General features: G+C 34.1%; 1 protein-coding gene and 1 long non-coding RNA gene across 5 annotated transcripts in view; one reads left to right on the plus strand and one right to left on the minus strand.

Annotated features, from left to right (window-relative positions):
- Positions 1-2,443: 2,443 nt before the first annotated feature.
- On the minus strand, positions 2,444-8,711 carry LOC116663662. The gene is made up of 3 exons (XR_004319927.1): positions 8,455-8,711; positions 4,326-4,427; positions 2,444-3,924 (listed from the first exon to the last, which is right to left on the minus strand). It is a non-coding gene; the product is annotated as an uncharacterized LOC116663662 (long non-coding RNA).
- Positions 8,712-8,812: 101 nt separating this feature from the next.
- HAT1 (histone acetyltransferase 1) overlaps positions 8,813-20,198 on the plus strand; it is a 48,479-nt gene continuing 37,093 nt past the window's right edge. The window contains exons 1-2 of one of the 4 annotated variants that reach the window (XM_006195324.3): positions 8,813-8,904; positions 11,087-11,191. In XM_006195324.3, coding sequence (XP_006195386.1) covers positions 8,898-8,904; positions 11,087-11,191 — 112 coding nt within the window. In that variant the 5' untranslated portion in view covers positions 8,813-8,897. Of the gene's footprint in view, positions 8,905-9,052; positions 9,077-10,559; positions 10,600-11,086; positions 11,192-20,198 lie in introns of those variants that run through there. The other 3 variants (XM_032479687.1, XM_032479686.1, XM_032479688.1) reach the window with 3 other exon arrangements.

Consider the following 20,198-nt stretch of genomic DNA (forward strand, 5'->3'; position numbering starts at 1 on the left):
AATGCCCCAAAGATCACTTAGGCTAACCAAATTCACAAGATACTGATGAATAGTTAATATTAACTAATATTTATTATTCTTTGCTTTTTTCTTAAACTAATATTTATTATTGAGTACTTAATATGTGTCAGACAATATTTTAAGCGCTTTATATGACTCTATCCTCAAAAAAAAAACCGCTGTGAAGTATGGTTATCTCATGTTATTATCTCCATTTCAAAGATGAGGAAACTGAGACTGAGAATATTAAGCAACTTTTCCAACATTATACAGCTAGTAAGTGGTAATAAAAAGGTTAATAAAAGGATTGTAATTAAAATGTTGTGAAAAATCTCTCAGAAAGTAGAACAATACATAAAGAAAGGGAAGCAAAATATTTAAATATAGAGAACTAATCTATTGAAAGAATTAAGAATGCACGCTGTGTAAGAAGAGGTAGTAAGAGAATCAAGAGCAGTTAAGGTCAGCTGGGAAGCAGAGATAACCAAAATACAGAGCATGATTCATTTCTCTTCTATTCCTACTTCTATCCCCCAATACCAGAGGAGTTAGCCTTGAAAAAGAAAGAGGAAGAAATATCCTAGAATCAGATACTCTCCCTGGTCCAATCTTTGGGGGCCTGAAAACAGACAATGAATGAAAAATTGACTATACTCCCTTCCTCATTTCAGGTCCCCTATGGCTACATGTCTGGCTAGCAATGGAGGAGGTTTTAAAACACCAAAGTTTTAAACTTGGCCAAGCTAGATTTTGAGTAATTTAAAAGACCAGAAAATAATGGAATCTGTCTGGGGGAAAAGGGTATTCAATACAGCACAATGGGAGCAGTGACTAGAGAAAAATTAAACATTTTATGTTTATACCCCCACCAAGCTCAGATTCCTTAGTAACTTGGTCATATAAAAGTAAAAGTAGCATGTAGTTATGAAATAATGTTAAGTGAATGAATCAGAACTTGAAATGTATGTACGCAGCAAGTACAATTGTATGCGTAATCTGAATATATTAAACAAAGTCAGAAGCAGATTGAATTTTCTGTAAATCACAATTTTGCATAGCGTCAGCAATGATTACATATCTAATCAAACCTACTACTATGCACACTTTTTGCCATTCATTTGTTTCAAGAAGTAAAACAAGTTTATTTAGTAAGATTGTTTTTCACAAATTCAAGTTACACAATGGATACTTGGCCACCCTCGGTAGACATGTAAATTATGGTTTTTGTTTTTTGGTTTTCTGGCTGTTGTTGTTTTTTAAAGATTAACACTATAGTATTTCAAAGAAGACTACATAGAGTGTGATCTCTCAGTTCCTCCCCTTTCTATTAAAAATTAAGTATTATCCTTGACTTTTTCCATTATCTGCAATCATTCCAGTTTGCAGGGAGCCTATACATATAATTGTTAATAGTGCGAGTATTTCAGAGAATATGTCTTTGAGCCCTCCAATGAAGATTCCATCAGGCCCACCCAATGTGAAATCGTTACCCTAACCTATTCTATCTCTAACTCCAATTTCTATAGCATCGTTGGTAATATTTATACGAGGACTCCAATTTATGAAGTCTTCCTCCCACACTGGAATATTTTAGGACACTGGAGAAGGATATGAATTTCCTGAAATTATTTGTGGCATGGTGATCTCATACCTAGGAATGCTCTAACTCCTTAGCTCAAGCCTGATAAAGAGATAAAAAGTTTATGGCTCTCTTTTTTTTTTTATCTCATCTCTATATAACCCCAGTGGAAAATATGTATGAACTAGACAATATAAAAATAAAGTAAGGCTCACCAAATAATGACCTTTCAAATTACAGTTATTGTTCTTATCTGTCACAATGATGATTTAGATAAGTATAAGTATTTATCTACCTTCAATAAATGGATAATGTTAATTACTAAACATATAACCACGCAAATTTCATTTGTGCTTATATGGGTTCACATACAATTAAGCCTCCTAGTAGTAAATAAAATTGTCATTTGGCATTTAAATATATTATCTAATTTATCTTATTTAACAGAAAGCAAAGCAAAACCTAAGATAATTAAATCATACTGATACTATTTAAGTTAACTGGACATTTGTCATCTCCCTGCTGCAGTCCTTCTATGTATTTTACTCAAAAGGACAACGTGAACTTTGGAACTGAGAATAAAATAACTTGAAGGTCTATTTGAAAAGGAAAAAAATAGCAAAAATCTTTACCAAATGAAAGAAACACACAATTTAGCTCAGCAGGGATTCTACATATCCAAGGACAATGTAGAAGTGAAGCCACAATCTTTTGAAAAAGAAAATTTCTTCCTGGTTTTCCTTGTGATTCTGGCCTAACAAAACTTACATAAAACAAAATGTTTTAGTTATTTATTAATATTTTTAAATGTTTTAAGAATCTCGAGATTTTTCTTACAACTTTTTTAAAATGGAAATTTTCACTTCTCAAGCATTGTTCTTGGTTGAGAATATTACTTTTTTTAAGTTAACATTCAGATTTTTAGATAAGATTTCATAAAATGAGACTATAACACAGTATTACAGTAAACAGATAATTCCATTTATATAGGAATTATCCTTAAAGGCCAGGTAGGGATGGGAAGGGAGGCAAACCTGGGAGTGGGCCTAAGAAGAAAGGATATGGGCAAGCTTAAATATTAATGTATTCAATATAGCAGTCAATCTGAACAAAAATCTTTAGTAAATATTAGTTAAAAGAATTTGTTCTCACTTCAACTGAAAACTCAGTGATAAGGATAATGTAGTTCACCTCTAGAAGAGTTATCAATAGGAGGTAAACAGGCTTAAGAGAAAAGAAGGTGATGATTCATAATTACCCCCTAGGAAGACCTATCAGAAAGTGAGGCAATCCTTCTGTGATAAGCAGGCCTACTTTGGTGACTGCACACAGCAGGCCCCAGAGACAGCAGGTTTCAGTGAAGCCAACCAGAGAGAAGTGAGAAGAGTGTAAAATCCTCACTTAGGGTGAACTGTGGGGCTGTTGCAGGTAACAGCATGGGCTCATTCCTGTTGAGGGAAGCAGAGGGAGAAAAGGAGGAAGGGATGGTATATCTACTGTACCACTTACCCAAAACCTTCTTGGACTTGCTAAGCGTATTTCAAAAAGGGCCCAGGTTTGGGGAAACGGCAGCTTACATTTAGTATCTGAACGTTTGGGTGCTTAACTGTCTGAAAGATAGAGAAAGGGGTATAGAGGAGGAAGGAAAGCTCCTGATGAGGAATAACTAGGCTTTCTTAGAGCTAGACCTTAATCTGAATTAAAATTCTCTGGGGAAAGCCAGGGCTATGATGATCTGGGCTTGTCTACAAGAATACCCATGTCCCACACAATCTTGCCTTTGGAGCCACTGTACCAGGAATAAATTTACTCTGGCAAAAAAAGGTCATCTCCTGGTGATTGTGTTGATGATTCAACCTACTTACTCCCTGATGCCATCCCAGAACAATTTAATAGGAGAAAAACGCCTGAGTTATACACATGTTGGTAGTAATGGGTTAAAATAAGGTAGTTTTTAATTGTTTTGATTATAATCACATGCTCAAAGATGTTTTAAAGCAAGGAAATAGCAGTTTTCAATCCCAAGAACCAAAAAGCACTTGAACAAAAGTGGAAGCTTTGTTTTGGGGGGAAATTGCATTCTTGATGGTGTTACTGCCAAAGCATTTAACAAACATTTAATAGATATCAACCATGTGCCAGACACAGCAACTTTCTAAAATAAAGTATTTCATGAGGGATATTAGCTCTTTTTAGAGCAAGAAAGGGAAGAAAAAAGTGGGAAAACATAGGACCAAATTGAGAGACTTAAGCCACAGTATCAGCTTCATCAGTTATTTGTTAAAAAACATCAAGCAAGAGTGTGGAATTAAGTCAAGGATCTTCAGTGTTGCAGAGGTGATCGACTGGGGTAGAAAATATTAAAAATGAGTACTTATATTCTTTTTTTGTCTAAAAAATAAAAAGTTAATAATAGTGATATTTAATACAGGAATTAACAGTAGTGAAATACATTAGATACATATTTACAAGGAAATATAAACAAGTTTTTATGTATATGTTTAGAAAATTAAAAAGTATAACAATGACTAGATGACCTAATTTCTAAAATCACTTTGCAATAAAATTCCTGATTCTTTATTATTCAAAGTGCTTTAGTTGCTCTTAAACTGTATTAAAAATAACACCATAACTATAGTAACATAAACTGCCTCATGTAGAGCAAAATTTAATTTTACAAAGATATGGAAAAGTAAATCTTTTATTCTTTAAATGCATCCTATCCCTACAGACATACTCTTCTTACCTGATGAAGCAGGTTCTCTTTGCATTACATGGTGCCAGTTGGCATGACCCTTTCTTCCTCTTAGCTCATTCAAAAGACTCACAGAGGGATTCCCTGAAAGCCCTGTGTTGATGAGATCAATGACAAACTTAAAGTCTGGATTTCCTCTAGCAAAATTTTCAGAAAGACTTCTTTTAATTTTATTAATTTGTACAGTGATTGGTTGTTTTAGCTTGTTGACAACTATATACACTCCTTCAAAATTCTGATTTGTAAGAAAACTTAGAAGAAATATTATTATGAACCTAAATTTTTAAAAATTTTATAATTTAAGGAACAGGTTTATGAACTAAACCCTTAACTAACAGCATTATATAGCTGGCATAAAAGTTCTTCACTTTGTGTGTCCAGATCATAGGAAGTTAAAAGTCTTGCCTTGCACAGTGATATGGGTAAACAGGTTACAAAGAAGGTAGCTGAAAAACAGTCCATTAAAATGACAAACTTCACAACAATGTGACTATACTTAATGCTACTGAACAGTATGCTTAAAAATGATTAAGATGGTCAGTTATATGTTATGTATTTTTTACTACAATAAAAATAGAATGACAAACAATATACCAGTTTAAAATGAATATTTCTAGTCACACTTTTCACCACTTTCTAGTCTTATTTATTTAATATCAAAGAAGATTTGATAAAGTTTTATTCACCTACTTCCTACCCTGAAGCTCTTCCACATTAAGGAACAACACAAAACAGCAGCAAAAAAACTTTTTAAAGAAGAATAATGGTCATTTTTCTGTTGGCTAAAACTGAAAAAGAATTAATATTTGAAGTAGCATTTTTAACTATGATATGTGAAATATCATAGCCATTATTGTATTACTTACCCTAAGCAGACATACATAATTAATGCCATTTTTACATATATTAGTTTCAAAAAGTAAAGCAGGCATCCCTGGATGGTCATTTTGTAAACAAGTATAAGCAATTATAGTGCTCTTCCAACATTTGGCCAGGCTTTGCTTGTAAATAATGAGAGAATACAACACTAGAAATATTAATTTTCGACTAACTGTTCCTTGTTCCAATTAAGTTGCTCACTTTGATTCTGTGTATCATAATTTGTAGAATGGAAAGAAAAGTGCAAAGAGTTAACAGCCATGTCTAAAAACCTCCAACAAGACCGATTAAGTTTCTAATTACGAAAGACACCAATACATCCTCGCTAAAAGAAGCAAATAGTATTTTTTTAAATCCCTGATTAAGCCCCATCTCCAAATTTCCATCCTAAAAGTAGCCACAGTTAAACTCATTAGTCATGCTTCCAGATGTTTTCTGTTTATATCAAAATACACTTTTTTATACAAATAATAATGTTGCATAACTTATTTTTAACCTATTAAAAATACAGAAAATATTTCCCCAAGTCAGTACATACTAGTCAGCCTCTCTTGATGAATCTTTAGTCTACTTCTAGTTTGCCAGTAAAATTAATGCTCCCTTAACACGAATCACATATCTTTGTGTTCTTGTGCAAATAGCCTTGTAGGACAAATGGCTTTTAAGTGAAACTGCTACCTCAAAAAATATACAAATTGAAACTGTGTTAAATTTGCATCTCAAAAGGTACTAGTTTATACACTCAAGGGTAGTGTATGACAGTTAAAAAATGGAACGTGCAAACTGTTGATAACATGCATCTTGAAGTTATTACTCTAGCAATAGCTTTCTATATGAGCTGGTGTATTTTTATTTTCTTTCTTTTATCCCATAGCTAGGTAGGGGCTTCTGGATAATTGTTCCAGGAACTGAAAATCACACCCCAGTCCCCCACCATTTGCACTGTGAGTTAAACAAATGAGTTAACTAGCTATTGTTATTTGTCTGTAGAGTGGTATATGTTTTGAAATAAAGACACATTAAGTATCTACATTTTTCTTTCAGATGTCAGATTTCCTACTACCACTTTCTGATAACCATCTTTTTAATACCACGTGTTTTTAAAACACTCCCTTCTGGAGGTTTCAAGACAAGATGGCAAAATTGACTAGTTCATATACAACTGAAACTGTACCAAATATGGTTGCTAGTTCATTCCTAATAGTGTAATATGGCCCTTTTTTATGGAGAGAAATGCCTTTTCCAGATGTCCTATTCTACAATGAATTTTATTATACTAATACCATGTCATATTCACATAGAATTTTACAGTTTTCAAACCTTCCTAAATATTGTTCCATTTGATTTTTTTTTTGAGTTTTTTTTAACACCTTTATTGTGGTATGGTTCCTGTACAGTAAACTACATATATTTCAGGTGTACAATTTGATGAATTTTGATAGATGTATACACTGATGAAACCACCACTACAATCAAGACAGCTAACATTTCCATCACTCCCCAGGAGGTGCAATTACCAACTTTCCAATTTATCCCTTTACCCTCTGGTAACCGTAAGTTTGTTCTCTATGTCTGTGAGGCTGTTTCTGTTTGTTCCATTTGATTTTCACAACTTAGTGTAATGACTGGGAAAGTATTACTATCTCCACTTAATAGATGAAACAAGGTCACACAAAGTAGTAAAAGAGAAGTAGGGCATTGAACTTTCCCCACCACTATGCTGCCTCTTCCATAAACACCAGGACAGCATATTCCTTTTGTAGAAATTTTATTCTATGGTGGTAGCATTCACTTTCTAAATCTCCCTTAGAATAAGGTAAAATATAAACTAAAAAAGAGGAGAAAACCCTAAAAAGGAAATGATTTTTTCCTTTTTGGTAATTTTACTATTATCTTTCTGAAAGAATGCATTCTTTGGGGGGGGGATCTATAGCTCAGTGAGAGAGTGTGTGTTTAGCATGCACGAGGGCCTGTGTTCAATCCCCAATACCTCCATTTAAAAAATAAACCCAAATAACTCCCCCCAAAATAAAAAATTTTAAGTTATTCTTTTATCACTTAGGTAAACAGCTAAACATGTATTCTGTGACATTTTTACTGTTCACTGTGTGAACAGTTCTAAGATGAGGATAATTTAAAACTGTAACCTCAATTCTGCAAGCAGATCATACTAAATACTAGACACGATATATAGGTTTCATCACATTTCTTACTCATACTCACCTTATTTCTTATTCGTATTATCATATATGTTTCATCATATATTTTACCTACGACTAACCATAAAGTCACATAGCGTCATAAAATGTTTCAGATTTGCTGCAGTTAAGACAAATTCCTGTAGATTTCTTGTTTTAAGGATTATAATTGCTGGTCAGCTATTGAGTAATCTACAGATAAGGTGCTTTTGGAAAGAAATTATGTCTTGCCATTTTGGAAAAACAATTGTATTATAAAAGGTTGTTTTCCTTTTTTGATCCATAATGTCATTAGTGATAATGATTTCAGCTTTCCTCTTAACATTAAGATTGTAATTTCCTGTGTTTCATTCAGGCTTAAAGAAAAAGGATCTGAGCATTCTGAATACCTTTTCTGATCTTTATATTCAGGAGGGCCATCTCCATGTAGTAGAATATTGAGCTGAGCATCTGGAGAACTGGGCTCTTGCATAGGCTGTATCCTGAGCGTGAATTTGGGCAATTTCTCTTTTCTGGGCTTTAGTTTTCTTATCTCTAAAGTGAGGGAGTGTATTAGTTTTAGACTATCATCCCTAGGGTCCACTTTAGCTCTAGTATAATCATTGTAACACCTATTAACCAACATTTGTTGAGACAAGGCATTCTACTGTATAGACAACAGTGTGGGAGTATTTGTGGATACCTAAACAGTGGCTTATTCTCTGGGACAAACAGTTTCAGCAGTTACTAAATACTAACAAGACCTATGGCCCAACTCAGGTAGCACCCTTTGATGTGGTATGGGCTACTAGGACTTGAGACATGTAGGACCAGATCAGGCCACTTGAGGTAATTACTATGTAGCAATTTCGGTGCATACAGTTCCCTAACGACCTTAGAGAATGAAGGCAGAGTACTTAAATATCACACTGTATACATACTGTTAAAAAAAAGTGAGAGAAAAAGAATGTTAAACAAGTATTTACGGCAAAAAAAAAAAAATTGAAACAAATAAAATAAGGGAAAATTTCTCCCACAACTGCAACTTAATCCCTACATTTTACCTGTAAAACTAGGGCTCAGGTGTTTGGATCTACTGTCCAGGCCAAGGAGAAACTTTTTCTACCAGTCTCCAAAACATCGCTAGAGGTGAACAGAAAACAGCCACAAGGTATGTATATTATTCTAATCAACTCCAAAGAAAGTTCCTCCAGCCAGCGAGCGTCTTTACGGAGAACACCCCTTTGAGGCCTCCGCCGCTAATTAGGGCCTGCGAAGGGGCTGACGGTACCGCTGTGGCTAGGCACCGGTCGGAGCATTCCGCGCGGCGTTAGCCCCTCCTCCAGAGGCGCTTCCGCCACCCCGCGCCTCGAGTCTCCTCCTCTCATTGGTCAGCGACCTGCCAGGGGTGGGCGGGGGAAATGCGTCAAAAAGTGCGCTCACTTCCGGCCAGGGAGCGCGCGGGTTGATTCGTCCTTCCTCGGCCGCGGGTGCTCGCAGCTCGGAAATGGCGGGTAAGTTCCCGGGAAAAGTTTACCAGGGGGAGGGGGCGTGCAGGTTTGGGAAAGAACGACGAGACGGGGGTGACAGTGCCTGTTTTGAACTTTCGGGCTCTAGCTTGGGTCCCAGAAGGCCTGCTTCAGCCTGGAAGCGCGGAACTCTCAGCCTAGCTCCTTATCCGCGGAGGTTCGTACCCCCGCCCCCAACTGCTCGGGGTTCTGCGCCTTCTGCGAAGTACTCGGCCCTTGCGGAGGGCCGAAGAGACCGGGAGAAAGCGTCGCGATTTTAAAGGCTTGTGAGGTGCCAGGTACCTGAAGGCCTGTTTCTCTTCTCTGTTCCCTTTGCCCACTGCTGCCTCAGGTGCTGGTCTTGTTCTGTTCCCGCCAGCTGATTTTAATGCTCGGACCCTCCTCTTCCAGGTCTCCTTCCACCTTCCACAAGTCAACTTCTGAGCTAGCGCATTGCTGCAGTAGGGCTCTCGTTTGAATTTTGATTGACTTGGTTATACTCTCTTCTTAATCTCTCCACACTTTAGTATTACTAGGAACTATTTAGATTCCCTGTGAGCAAGAGGTAGTTCTCGCATTCTTCCTTCATCTAAACTTCTCATTTAGGGTGTGTCTATTATACTCCTCTTGTGTTTATTTTATTCTGCTCTTTATTGAGTTTCTTCATTTTGCAGCATCTAATAACTATAATTGCCATTATTTAGTACATGTATTAAGGCTGGTTTTGTTTGAGTATATGCTTTTTATTCCCAATCAGATAGCTTTTGAAGTGATGGACAGTTTCTTTTTCTTTTATCTTTTCCCAGTGCCTTCATAGTAGTCTCAGTACACTTTTATGGATCTGTTGGATAGACAGGCTATACCTGGCTGTTCTACCAGATAAAGACTAGGATTTGGGGGGTACACTGGTACTATAAAAGAGGGGGGACGTGTAGTGCACAGGGTTGTAACAGAGGGGGGACGTGTAGTGCACAGGGTTGTAACAATTACACCTAAATTCGAATCTCAGCCCCACCATTTAGTAATTGGGTGCCATTTAAACAACCAAACCTCTTTCTAAGCTTGAGATTTTGAATATGAAATGCGGCTGATATGGCATCTATTTGTCTTACAGAATTGTGGGGATTAAGCAAAGGTATGGTTTGGTGCTTAGATTATACATAAATGCCTTGAGGTGGGTTCTATTACGTCATTGTTATAGATTGGGGTCACAGAAGTCCAGTAATGTGCTCTAGTTCATAGATCTAGAAGGCCTGGATTTGAATCCAGCAATTGTGACCCCAAACCATTAATCTAAACTGCTTCAGTTGTTCCCCCATTTTCTGTATACTTGTGTTTTAACCACTTAACCGAAGTTTATGGCATATCAGTGTACCTTATTGTTCATTTCTGCTATTGATCTTTTTTTCCTGAATTTTTCCTAATTTTCGTGATCATTTACCCAGGGGATTTATTGTCATCTTTGAGTGAAAGTTTCTCTTGATGATGATTTCTTCCATTGTTAATTGTTACATACATTGATTAGTAGCCACGTTGTAGTAAAACCATTTGGTTATTCCAATAGACCATGTCTTTACACACATGGTTAAAAAATTTTTTTGTTAATACAGTGAAAATTTTCTTTCCTAACCTTGTCCCCATTACTTCTCTCTTATTCTAGACATAACAGTGGTTACCCGTTTCTTGTGTAGCCTTCCTGAGGTAATCTATCTATGCATTATTAGTTATTGGTTTTTTAATAACTGATCTGAAAGTCCTCTGGGTAGAATTTTCCAGTATTAGAAATAAAATGCTATCTTGTAATTATCAAAGGACATTCTTACCTTGATTCTTAGTGGAGCAGTGGCATCCTTTTTCTATTTCTTTTAAAAAGGCTACTTAGATATAAATCTTAGCAGGCAATTTATATTATTAAATATTCAGAAATGTCAGTAGCCTCTCATATTAATTTTCATGTTTACTCTTTTATGTAAAGCAGGCCTACTTCATAAGCCTCTTATCTCAAAAGTAGTGTTTTTTCTATCTTGTAATGAGACAATCATACTCAGTACATTTATTCAGGAGTATATGGAGATCTAAGATCTATTAGTGTGTTTTAAGCCTTTATTCCACTTCTAGTAAGAACTCTATTTGTAGGTTTCACTATTTAAACCACTTCCAACTAGACTATTACAAACTTTTTTCTTAGGATTTGGTGCTATGGAGAAATTTTTGGTTGAATACAAGAGTGCAGTTGAGAAGAAACTGGCAGAGTACAAATGTAATACCAACACAGCAATTGAACTAAAATTAGGTATGTATGCCTTTTCTAAGTACTATTATGTATGTACTGTGTGCATATATATAACCTTTCTTTTAAAATTTGAAGTAGAATTTATGTAAGAGCATCTTATTGCAGTCATTTGCATAGTTTATTTATTGCAGTTTAGTGTTTAGTTTCTACACTTACTGAACACATTCATAATTTGTTAAGTCTTGATTTATGTCATGGAGTGGGTAGATGTTTGAGAGGTGGCAGAGTTTACATATAGAAAGTACAGTGTGATGGGATTAACAGATACATATTACTGTATATAAAACATAAACAAGGGCTGTATAGCACAGGGAACTATGTTCAATTACTTATAATAACCTAATGGAAAAGAATCTGAAAAAATATATAGATGTGTATATATATGTATAACTGAATCACCTTACTGTACACCTGAAACTAACACTATGAATCAACTACAGTTCAGTAAAAAATAAAATAAAAAAAAAAGAAAGAAGGTAAAGAGTGACAAAAAGTGACAGGTATAAGTGGTCTCAGCCTCTCAAAAATACTTACGTTCACTGTTTTCCTTAAAAAATAGTAGGTAGTAAGTGTCGGTGAGGATGTGGAAAAACACTCATATATTCCTGATGGAAATGTAAAATGATGCAACGACTTTGGAAAACAGTTTGGCAGGTTCATAAAAAGTTGAACATGTATTTACTGTATGATTCAACAGTTCAACTCCTGGGTATCTACCCAAGAGAAATGAAAATTATGTCCACGCAAAAACTTGTACATGAGTGTTCACAGCAGTTTTATTCACAATAGCCAAAAGAAATAGCCGAGATATCAATCAACTGAAAGTATGATGTATCTATATAATGGAATGCTATTTAACAATAAAAAGGAACAAAGGTCCAATACATGCTGCAATTGGATGAACCTCAGAAACATTCTAAAGGGAAAGAAACCAGGGGAAGAGGAGATAGCTCAAGTGATAGAGTACATTGCCTAGCATGCACGGGTCTTGGGTTCAATCCCTAGTACCTCTTCTAAAAATAAATGAATAAACCTAATTACCTCCCCCTCCAAAAAATAAATAAATACAGTGAAAGAAACCAGACCAAAAAACCCCCCATGCTGTATGATCCGTTTGTATAAAATGTTCAGAAGAGGTAAATCCGTAAAGACAGATTAGTGATTGCCTGGGTCTGAGGGTCAGAACAGAGAATGACTGCAAATAGGCATGAGATTTCTTTTGGGGGTGATGGCACTGTTTTAAAGTTAGATTGTGGCAGTGGTTGCACAATTCTAAATTTACTGAAAATCACTAAATTATACACTTAAAACAATTTAGTTTATGGAATGTAAATTATACCTCAATAAAGCTGTTTAAAAAATAATCATATGTTCATGAATCTGGTTCCATCAATTTCCATTCTTTTATTTTCTCATCTTTAAAAATTAGTACTTTATAGTGGTTGTAAAGATAAATATGAAGTTAAATACAAGTAAAGTAGTTAAACAACTTGACTTAGAAATTTATAATAAATGTTAGCTGCTATTATTATTTAAAACAATAGAAGTGTAACAAATGCAAAGAAGGTGGCAAAGAAGGTAACGGTGCCCTGACACCTCGCTGAAAAGGTAATACTGATCTAGGTTGTTTTCCTTTTACATGCATTAATGTATTTTTCTAAAACTAGGATCTTGTTGTAGGGCTGTTTTGTTGTTTAGCTTAACAATATTTTGAATATCATTCCTTGTAACTACATGTAGATCTACCTCATATCTTTTAAATTATGTAATACAGTATGACTGTATCATAACTTATATAAGTATTCTCTGTGGGAGGTTTGCTTCTCCTTTTTGCTATTATAAGTAATTCTCCAGGAAATAATGTTGCATATATGTGTACCCACTTGTGTGAGTGATCTGTAGAATGTGTGACTAGAATTTCAAGTGTTTGGTCAGAGTTTCTCAACTTTAGGACTGTTGACATTTTGGGTAAGGCAATTCTGGCTTGGGTCAGATAATTCTTCCTTATTCTCTGCTTTGTTGGATGTTTAGCAGCATCCTTGGTTTCTGTTTACTAGATACCACTAACATTCCCTTCCAGTTGTGACAGTCAAGTGTCTTCTGACATTGCCACATCCCCTGAGGATGATGTGTCTTTGTTTAAGAACAGCTGTGCTAGATCAAAGATCAAAGGGATACAAATATATTTAGTAGCTGTTGCTAAATTGTCTTCCCAAAAAGTACCTGTGCTTACACCGAAAATTTTTGAGGTTGCCTTTCTACCCATACCCTAGTCAGTGTTGCATATTATCATTAAAAACAAACAAAACACCCTGCCCCTGTGGTAAGTGAAAAATAGTTTATTCTTTTTAATTTGCATATTGTTTATTAGTAAAATTCAGTAGTTTTTCTTTTTCCCCTTTGGTCATTTTTATGTCTTCTATGAATCAACTGTGTTCTCCCCACAATAGACTTTTTAATTGAAGTAACAAATACATAAACTTAAACATAAATGAATACATAAAACTTAAAATTTACTATCTTTACCATTTTCAAGTGTAAAGTTCAGTAGTGCTGAGTATATTCACATTGTTGTACAGCTGATCTCCAGAACTTTCTTATCTTGAAAAATTGAAACTCTGCCTAGTAAAGAACTCTGTTTTCCCCTCCTTCTAACCCCTTGCTACCACCTTTTTACTATCTGTTTCTAGTATTTGACCTCTTTAGATATCCCATGTTAAGTGGAAGCATACAGTATTTGTCTTTTTTGACTGACTTCACTTAGCAGAATATCCTCAGGGTTCATCCACATTGTAGCACATGACAGAATTTCCTTCCTTTTAAGTCTGAATAATATTCCATTATATGTATATACCATATTTTGTTTATCCATTCATTCGTTGATGGACATTTGGGTTGCTTCCACCTCTTGGCGATTGTGAATAATGCTACTATGAATATGGGTGTGCAAATATCTTTGAGATCCTGCTTCAGATTCTTTTGGATATATACCCAGAAGTGGGATTGCTGGATCATCTTGCAATTATATTTTTAATTATTTGAGGAACCTCCATATTGTTTTCCATAGTGGTTGCCGCTCCAACTTTCCCACCAACAGTGCACAAAAGTTCCAATTTCTCCAAATCCTTGCCAACACTTGTTATTTTGAGGGGTTTTTTTCTGCTGTGTTTTTGACCATTTTTTGTAATTCTAAGAGAAGTAAATCCTTTATCTTCTAAAACATTCAGATCTTTTTTTGTCATATGTTGCAAATATTTTTTTCCCTGTTTTGACTTTGATGAGTTTGTTGTGTAGAAAGTAAAACTTTTTATCTAGGGAAATTTCTTTTTATAATGAGATTTCATTGTGTCTTATAAAAAAGGCCCTCTCTGCTCTAAGATTATAAAAAAATTACCCATTGTTTCTCTTAATTTTTTGAATTTTTTTCTTTTTTAATTGAAACCTTTGAATCTTTATCTGGATAACGCATGAGGTGGGAATCCAGCTTTATACTTTTCCAGATGGTTTAGCCAATTATCTGCCTGCCAGTTTGTTAAATTGTTTTTTCAGTGATTATTTAAAATTTCTTTTTTATCATACTGAAGTATCATATATATATTCTTGAGTTTACTTTGAGACTTTTTTTTGGTCCCTGAGCCATTAGTATACTGTTAGAATAAATGTTGTGATTAATATATGGTATGACTGGGTCCCAGTCATTATTCCCTAAGAGTTTTCCAAGTTTTCTCTAATGGTTATTCTTCTAGATGAACATTTTATCAAGTTCCAGAAAGATTTTTTTGTTAATTTTTTAAAAAATTGAGATCCTATTAAAATTTAAGTTTAATATGGGGAGAATCAACATCCTTACATTGTTGAGTCTTCCTTTCTAATGGCAAGAATATCTTTCTATTTATTTGGGCCTTTTTTATGTCTAGCTGTAAAGTTTTAAATTTTATGTACAGATGATAAACATTTCTTATTAAGTTTATTCCAAGGTATTTCATCTATTTTACTGCCAATATAAGTGGGATTTCCTTCCATTATATTTTCTGTCTTTATTAATAGTGTGTGGGAAAACTACGGAAAATAATTTTTAATATATGTTTTCCCCACATCAAAATCTAGATTCCAAAAGTTCTACACGTATATAACAGAATTAAAATTGACTGGGTTATTTTGTGAGTCTAAACCCTTACAGTCAGCAGCAATAATATGTTTCCCTCACACCAACCTTCTTTCCCTCGCCTCCCCCTAACTTTCTCTGGGCGAATGTTTATTGAAACCTACCATGTGACAGGTATTGTGCTAGATGCATGGCATAACTTTAACTCTTGACAGCATACCAGTAATTCCACTAAGGTTTATCCCAAGATTCTTCCTCCCATGGCAAGCTATTTTCATTTTGTGTATGAGGGATTGACAGGCACACTTTTTCTACAGGGGTCCAATACTCTGGTGGTAGGTTACTGTAGAAAGAGTGAATCTTTTTTTCTGTATGTCATTTTAATTATTTTTAAGTATACAATTAGGTGACTGTGAAAGGTGACTTTCACAGTGTTGTGCAGCCATCACCGCTGTTTCCAAAACTTTTTTGTCACCCCAAACAGAAACTTTATACCTGTTAAGTGGTAGCCCCACTCACCTTTCCCTCTATCTGCTGGTAGCCTCTAACCTACTTTTTATCTCTGTGAATTTACCTACTTTAGATATTTTGTTTAAGTGGAATCACGCAATGTTTTTCCTTTTGTGTCTGGCTTATTTCACTTAGTGTAATGTTTTCACCTTATTTACCTAGCAAATGTTTCATGTTGTAACATGTATCAGAACTTCATTCCTATTAATGGCTGAATAATATTCCATTACACACACACACACACCCCCACACCCACCCACATTTTATTTATTCATTCATCTGTTGATGGACACTTGGGTTGTTCCCACCTTTTGGCTACTGTGAATTTATAGTTGTTTGTTAGAGTCCTTGTTTTCAGCTCTTTTGAGTATATAGCTAGGAGCAGAATTTGCTGAATCATATGGTAGTTGTATGTTTAGCTTTTTGAGGAACTGCCAAATTATTTCCCACAGCAGCTGCACCATTTTACATTCCCACCAGCAATGTATGAGAGTTCCAGTTTCACCACATCCTTGTCAGCACTTGTTTTTTTTTATATATATATAGCTGTTCTAGTAGGTGTGAAATGACATCTTATTGCTGTTTTGATTTGCATTTCCTGAGCATCTTTTCATGTGCTTATCAGTCATTTGTATATCTGCTTTGTAGAATTATCTGTTCAAATCCTTTGCCTATTGTTTGAGTCATTTGTCTTTTTGGTTTTTTAATATATTTTAAAAACAGATAATCTTACTGGATTCTTCTACTGTTCTGGAGAGTGGTTACAGCTGATTTTCTTTGTTTTTCTCAGCCATGCAGTCATATCAGCTGAACATTTTAGTAAATTCACTTTCTTTTCCATATGTATGCCTTTTATTTTGTTCTCTTTTCAAATTGCATTTCAGAACAGTGTGAAAAAATGATAGTGGTCATTCTTCTTCCTTAAATTAACGAGAATGATTCTTCTATTTCTCCACTAAAAATGATCCTGGCTTATCACATTGGAGGCTATTTTTCAGTTTGCAGAGAGTTTTTATTCAAAAATGCATATTAGAGATTATTGAGTGCCATTTTTGTTTCCATGAAGACCATTTTTATTGTATTATAAACAATATAATACATAATATTTAAATAAACTTATTTTTTGATCTCTAGATACTGAACCATCCTTGTGTTTCTAAAATGAATACCTCAATATATTTTGTTTCATTGAAAGCTATTTTATACTATCTAAATATTTTACATCATTGTTTATAGGTGAGATTGGTCTGTATTTTTCTCCTTTGTGCTCTCTTTTTAGGGGAGATGAAGGTCAGCTTTTGTAACTATTTCTCATGGCCTTCCCAGTTTACTACTTCCACTCTCAACAATTTTTAAAGCATTAGATTTGCCTGTTACTTAAAGGCTTGAAGGAATTCACCTAAATCATGAAAAGTTCATTCTTTTATGCCATTTAATGCTTTTTTTGCCTTAATACAATTTAGATAGCATTTTCAGGGGTTTTTTTGTTTTTTTTTTTTTTGTAATTTACATATACTTTTTTTGTCCTTCCATTTACTTTTAACTTGTCATTCATTTTAGGTGTGTCTTTTATAGAGCGTATTGGATTTTATTTATGTAATTTTTTTACCTAGTCAGTTTATCTCCTTTACATTTATTCTTTGTTGCTTTTGTCATCTTTTTCTGTTACTTCCTTGCACTGTCTCATTCCTTTTTTCCTATATAGTGTGTGTTTGGTTTTCCCTTACCCCTCACTCTCCAGTATTCTCTTTTAAATTCTACTAAAAAGCCATATAACCTATTTTTAAAATACAGTATGTTGTTAGTTCTGCTGGGATGATCTTTAAGTTCATTCACCATTCAGCAAATACTTATGTAGGTTTACTATGTTCCAGGCTCATCTGTTATTTCTGCCACATTCTCTGGAATTTAGCATGCTCCAGAAAAATGTATTGGTCAAAACACTAAAGATTTCAGTTAGTTAAAGAACACAGGATTATGAATAAATCTTTAGCCTATGTTTGAGACTATGTGACAGCATCTCTGAAGCTGCTTGAGAGCTGGAACCCATTTATATCTACATCATGAGCACCTGTCAGTGGGCTGTAGATACGTTTAATGCTAAAGTATTTATTAAACTTTGAAACTTGATTAACATGCCTTGGTGATTTCTTAATTTTGTTTTTGGCTAAAAGAACATAAGTAGAATGTATCTTTTATGCTTCTTTGTCCCTCCAAAAATTACAGAAATGATTCTGAGAACTAGGAAGTATAGGAAATATATATACAGGAGTGGAAACAATAGGACATATATTCAAAGATAAGATTCATTGCAGGTCCTATGTTGGCGAGAAGGAGCCATTTAGTATTCCAGGCTCTGATCTTTCATTTTTCTCCACGATTGTAAGTGACATAGGTTTTCCTGGAAAGAAAGATTTTAGTGCTTATTTTAAATTATTATAGTTTTTTATTATATATATCTCTATTAAAAGAATACATATTTTGGAGAAGTTTTGAAAAGTTCAGAAGTATATAAGAAATTAAAATTGCCCATAATTCTATCACCCAGAATAACTACTTCTGTTTTATAATTTGGGTTATCTCTTTCTAATTTTTAAAATTATATCTCCGTTTTTATTATTCCTCTTTTATAAAATTGAGGTCACAGTGTCATGTTCTGTTCACCTAACTGTATATACATTGTGAACATTTTTTTATGTCACCAAGTATTTCTCAATAATGTTTAATGATTATATAAGCCACTTCATGTTTGTATAATTTATTTACTCAATCTCCTATTGCTTGATACTTGGTTTGCTTGCTTGTTCTCATGCTTTACTAACATAACTGCACTTTTTATGTGTTCTTATGTACACATGTATATATGTCAGATTGAGTTAGCCTTAAATCCACTACTTACCAACTTCGTAACCTTGAAAAAACTAGTCTCTTTTGCATTATTCATCTATAAGATGGATGTAGTAATGTTACCTACCTTTATAGCTCTTGTAAGGATTTACTACAATAATGTTTGTAAACTCCTTAGCAAATTTCCTGGCACAAGTAAATGTTCAAGTGACAACTAATAATGTTATTAATAACATATTATTATTTTGTGCATGACTGCTCCTTAAGTGTATATAACCAGTGTTGGCATACAGCATTGTTCACACAAACACTTGTACACCAATGTTCGTAACAGCATTATTCATGTAGCCCTAAATGTCATTAACTGATGAATGTATAAACAAAATACAGCATTTCATACCGTAGAATATTATTCTGCCACAAAAAGGGAATGAACTACTAGTATGTGCTACATCATGGTTGAACCTTGAGAACATATTAAGTGGTAGAAGCCAGACATAAAAGGCCTCATATTGTATTATTCTATTACGTGATCAGAATAGGCAAATTTAAAGACCTGGTTTCGTTTCTTTCATTGTAATTATTATTGTGTTTGTATAAAATGTTGAGAGTTTTTAAAATAAGAATAGAAAACTCACATTTGTCCCCTATTTATTTAAAGGCTAACTTACATTATTCATGCCCTTAGCGCCAATTGTTGGTTCCTTTTGTCTAGGCCCAGGACTTTTTACCTTAAAATTCTTTTGAGGAGATAAATTCCATTCTTAATCATTATCAAGTTTAGCCCTTGGCATCTTCTCAACTAGTAATCCCAGGAGCTTTTAGGCAACCTTTTAGAAGTCTGCCCAGTGTGGTTGAAGGTTGTATGGTGAACAAGTTTTCATGTACTATAATGACTAATATAAAAACATCACTTACTGGATATTAAAAGAGTCCTTTATAAAATATATTGGCATTTAAGAGTTTCTCTTGGATTCTTATATATAAAATCTAATCAAATCTTATAAAATCAAATAATAAATATTTATATATTTGCTTTAAGCTATTTAAGTTTTACTTCATTTTAACAAAAGACTCATCACCTTTCTTTTTCTTTTAGTTTCTATCTTCTATGGACTAAATTCCATGCTAAAATAATAAAACCTCTCTAATTTGGATAATAGGGGTGGATATTGGAGGAAAGCCAATCTCAATTATAGAAATAGTCATCATAACTAAGCTTATGATACTTTTCTTATTCACTGCTTGTCTTTTCTGTATCCATGTCTCTTTACCCATCATTACCAAAGTGCTATATATATATTACAAGCAGTAGTTTGAAATTAATTTTTAATAATTTCTGGAGACTTCCAAACATTAAATATTAGAGATGCAGTAGTTGGGAATTCTTAGGTTAATAAGTCTAGACATGTTGAACTACTTTATTTTTTATTATGAAATATTACAGAGATGTAAAAAATACAGAGCAAACTAATGAATATATATTATTCCATCACTCAGCTTTTTCAGATCTTAGCATTTTGCTGGATTTGCCCAGGGCTTTTT

This window comes from Camelus ferus, chromosome 5 (assembly GCF_009834535.1).
Source record: "Camelus ferus isolate YT-003-E chromosome 5, BCGSAC_Cfer_1.0, whole genome shotgun sequence".
NCBI lineage: Eukaryota > Metazoa > Chordata > Mammalia > Artiodactyla > Camelidae > Camelus > Camelus ferus.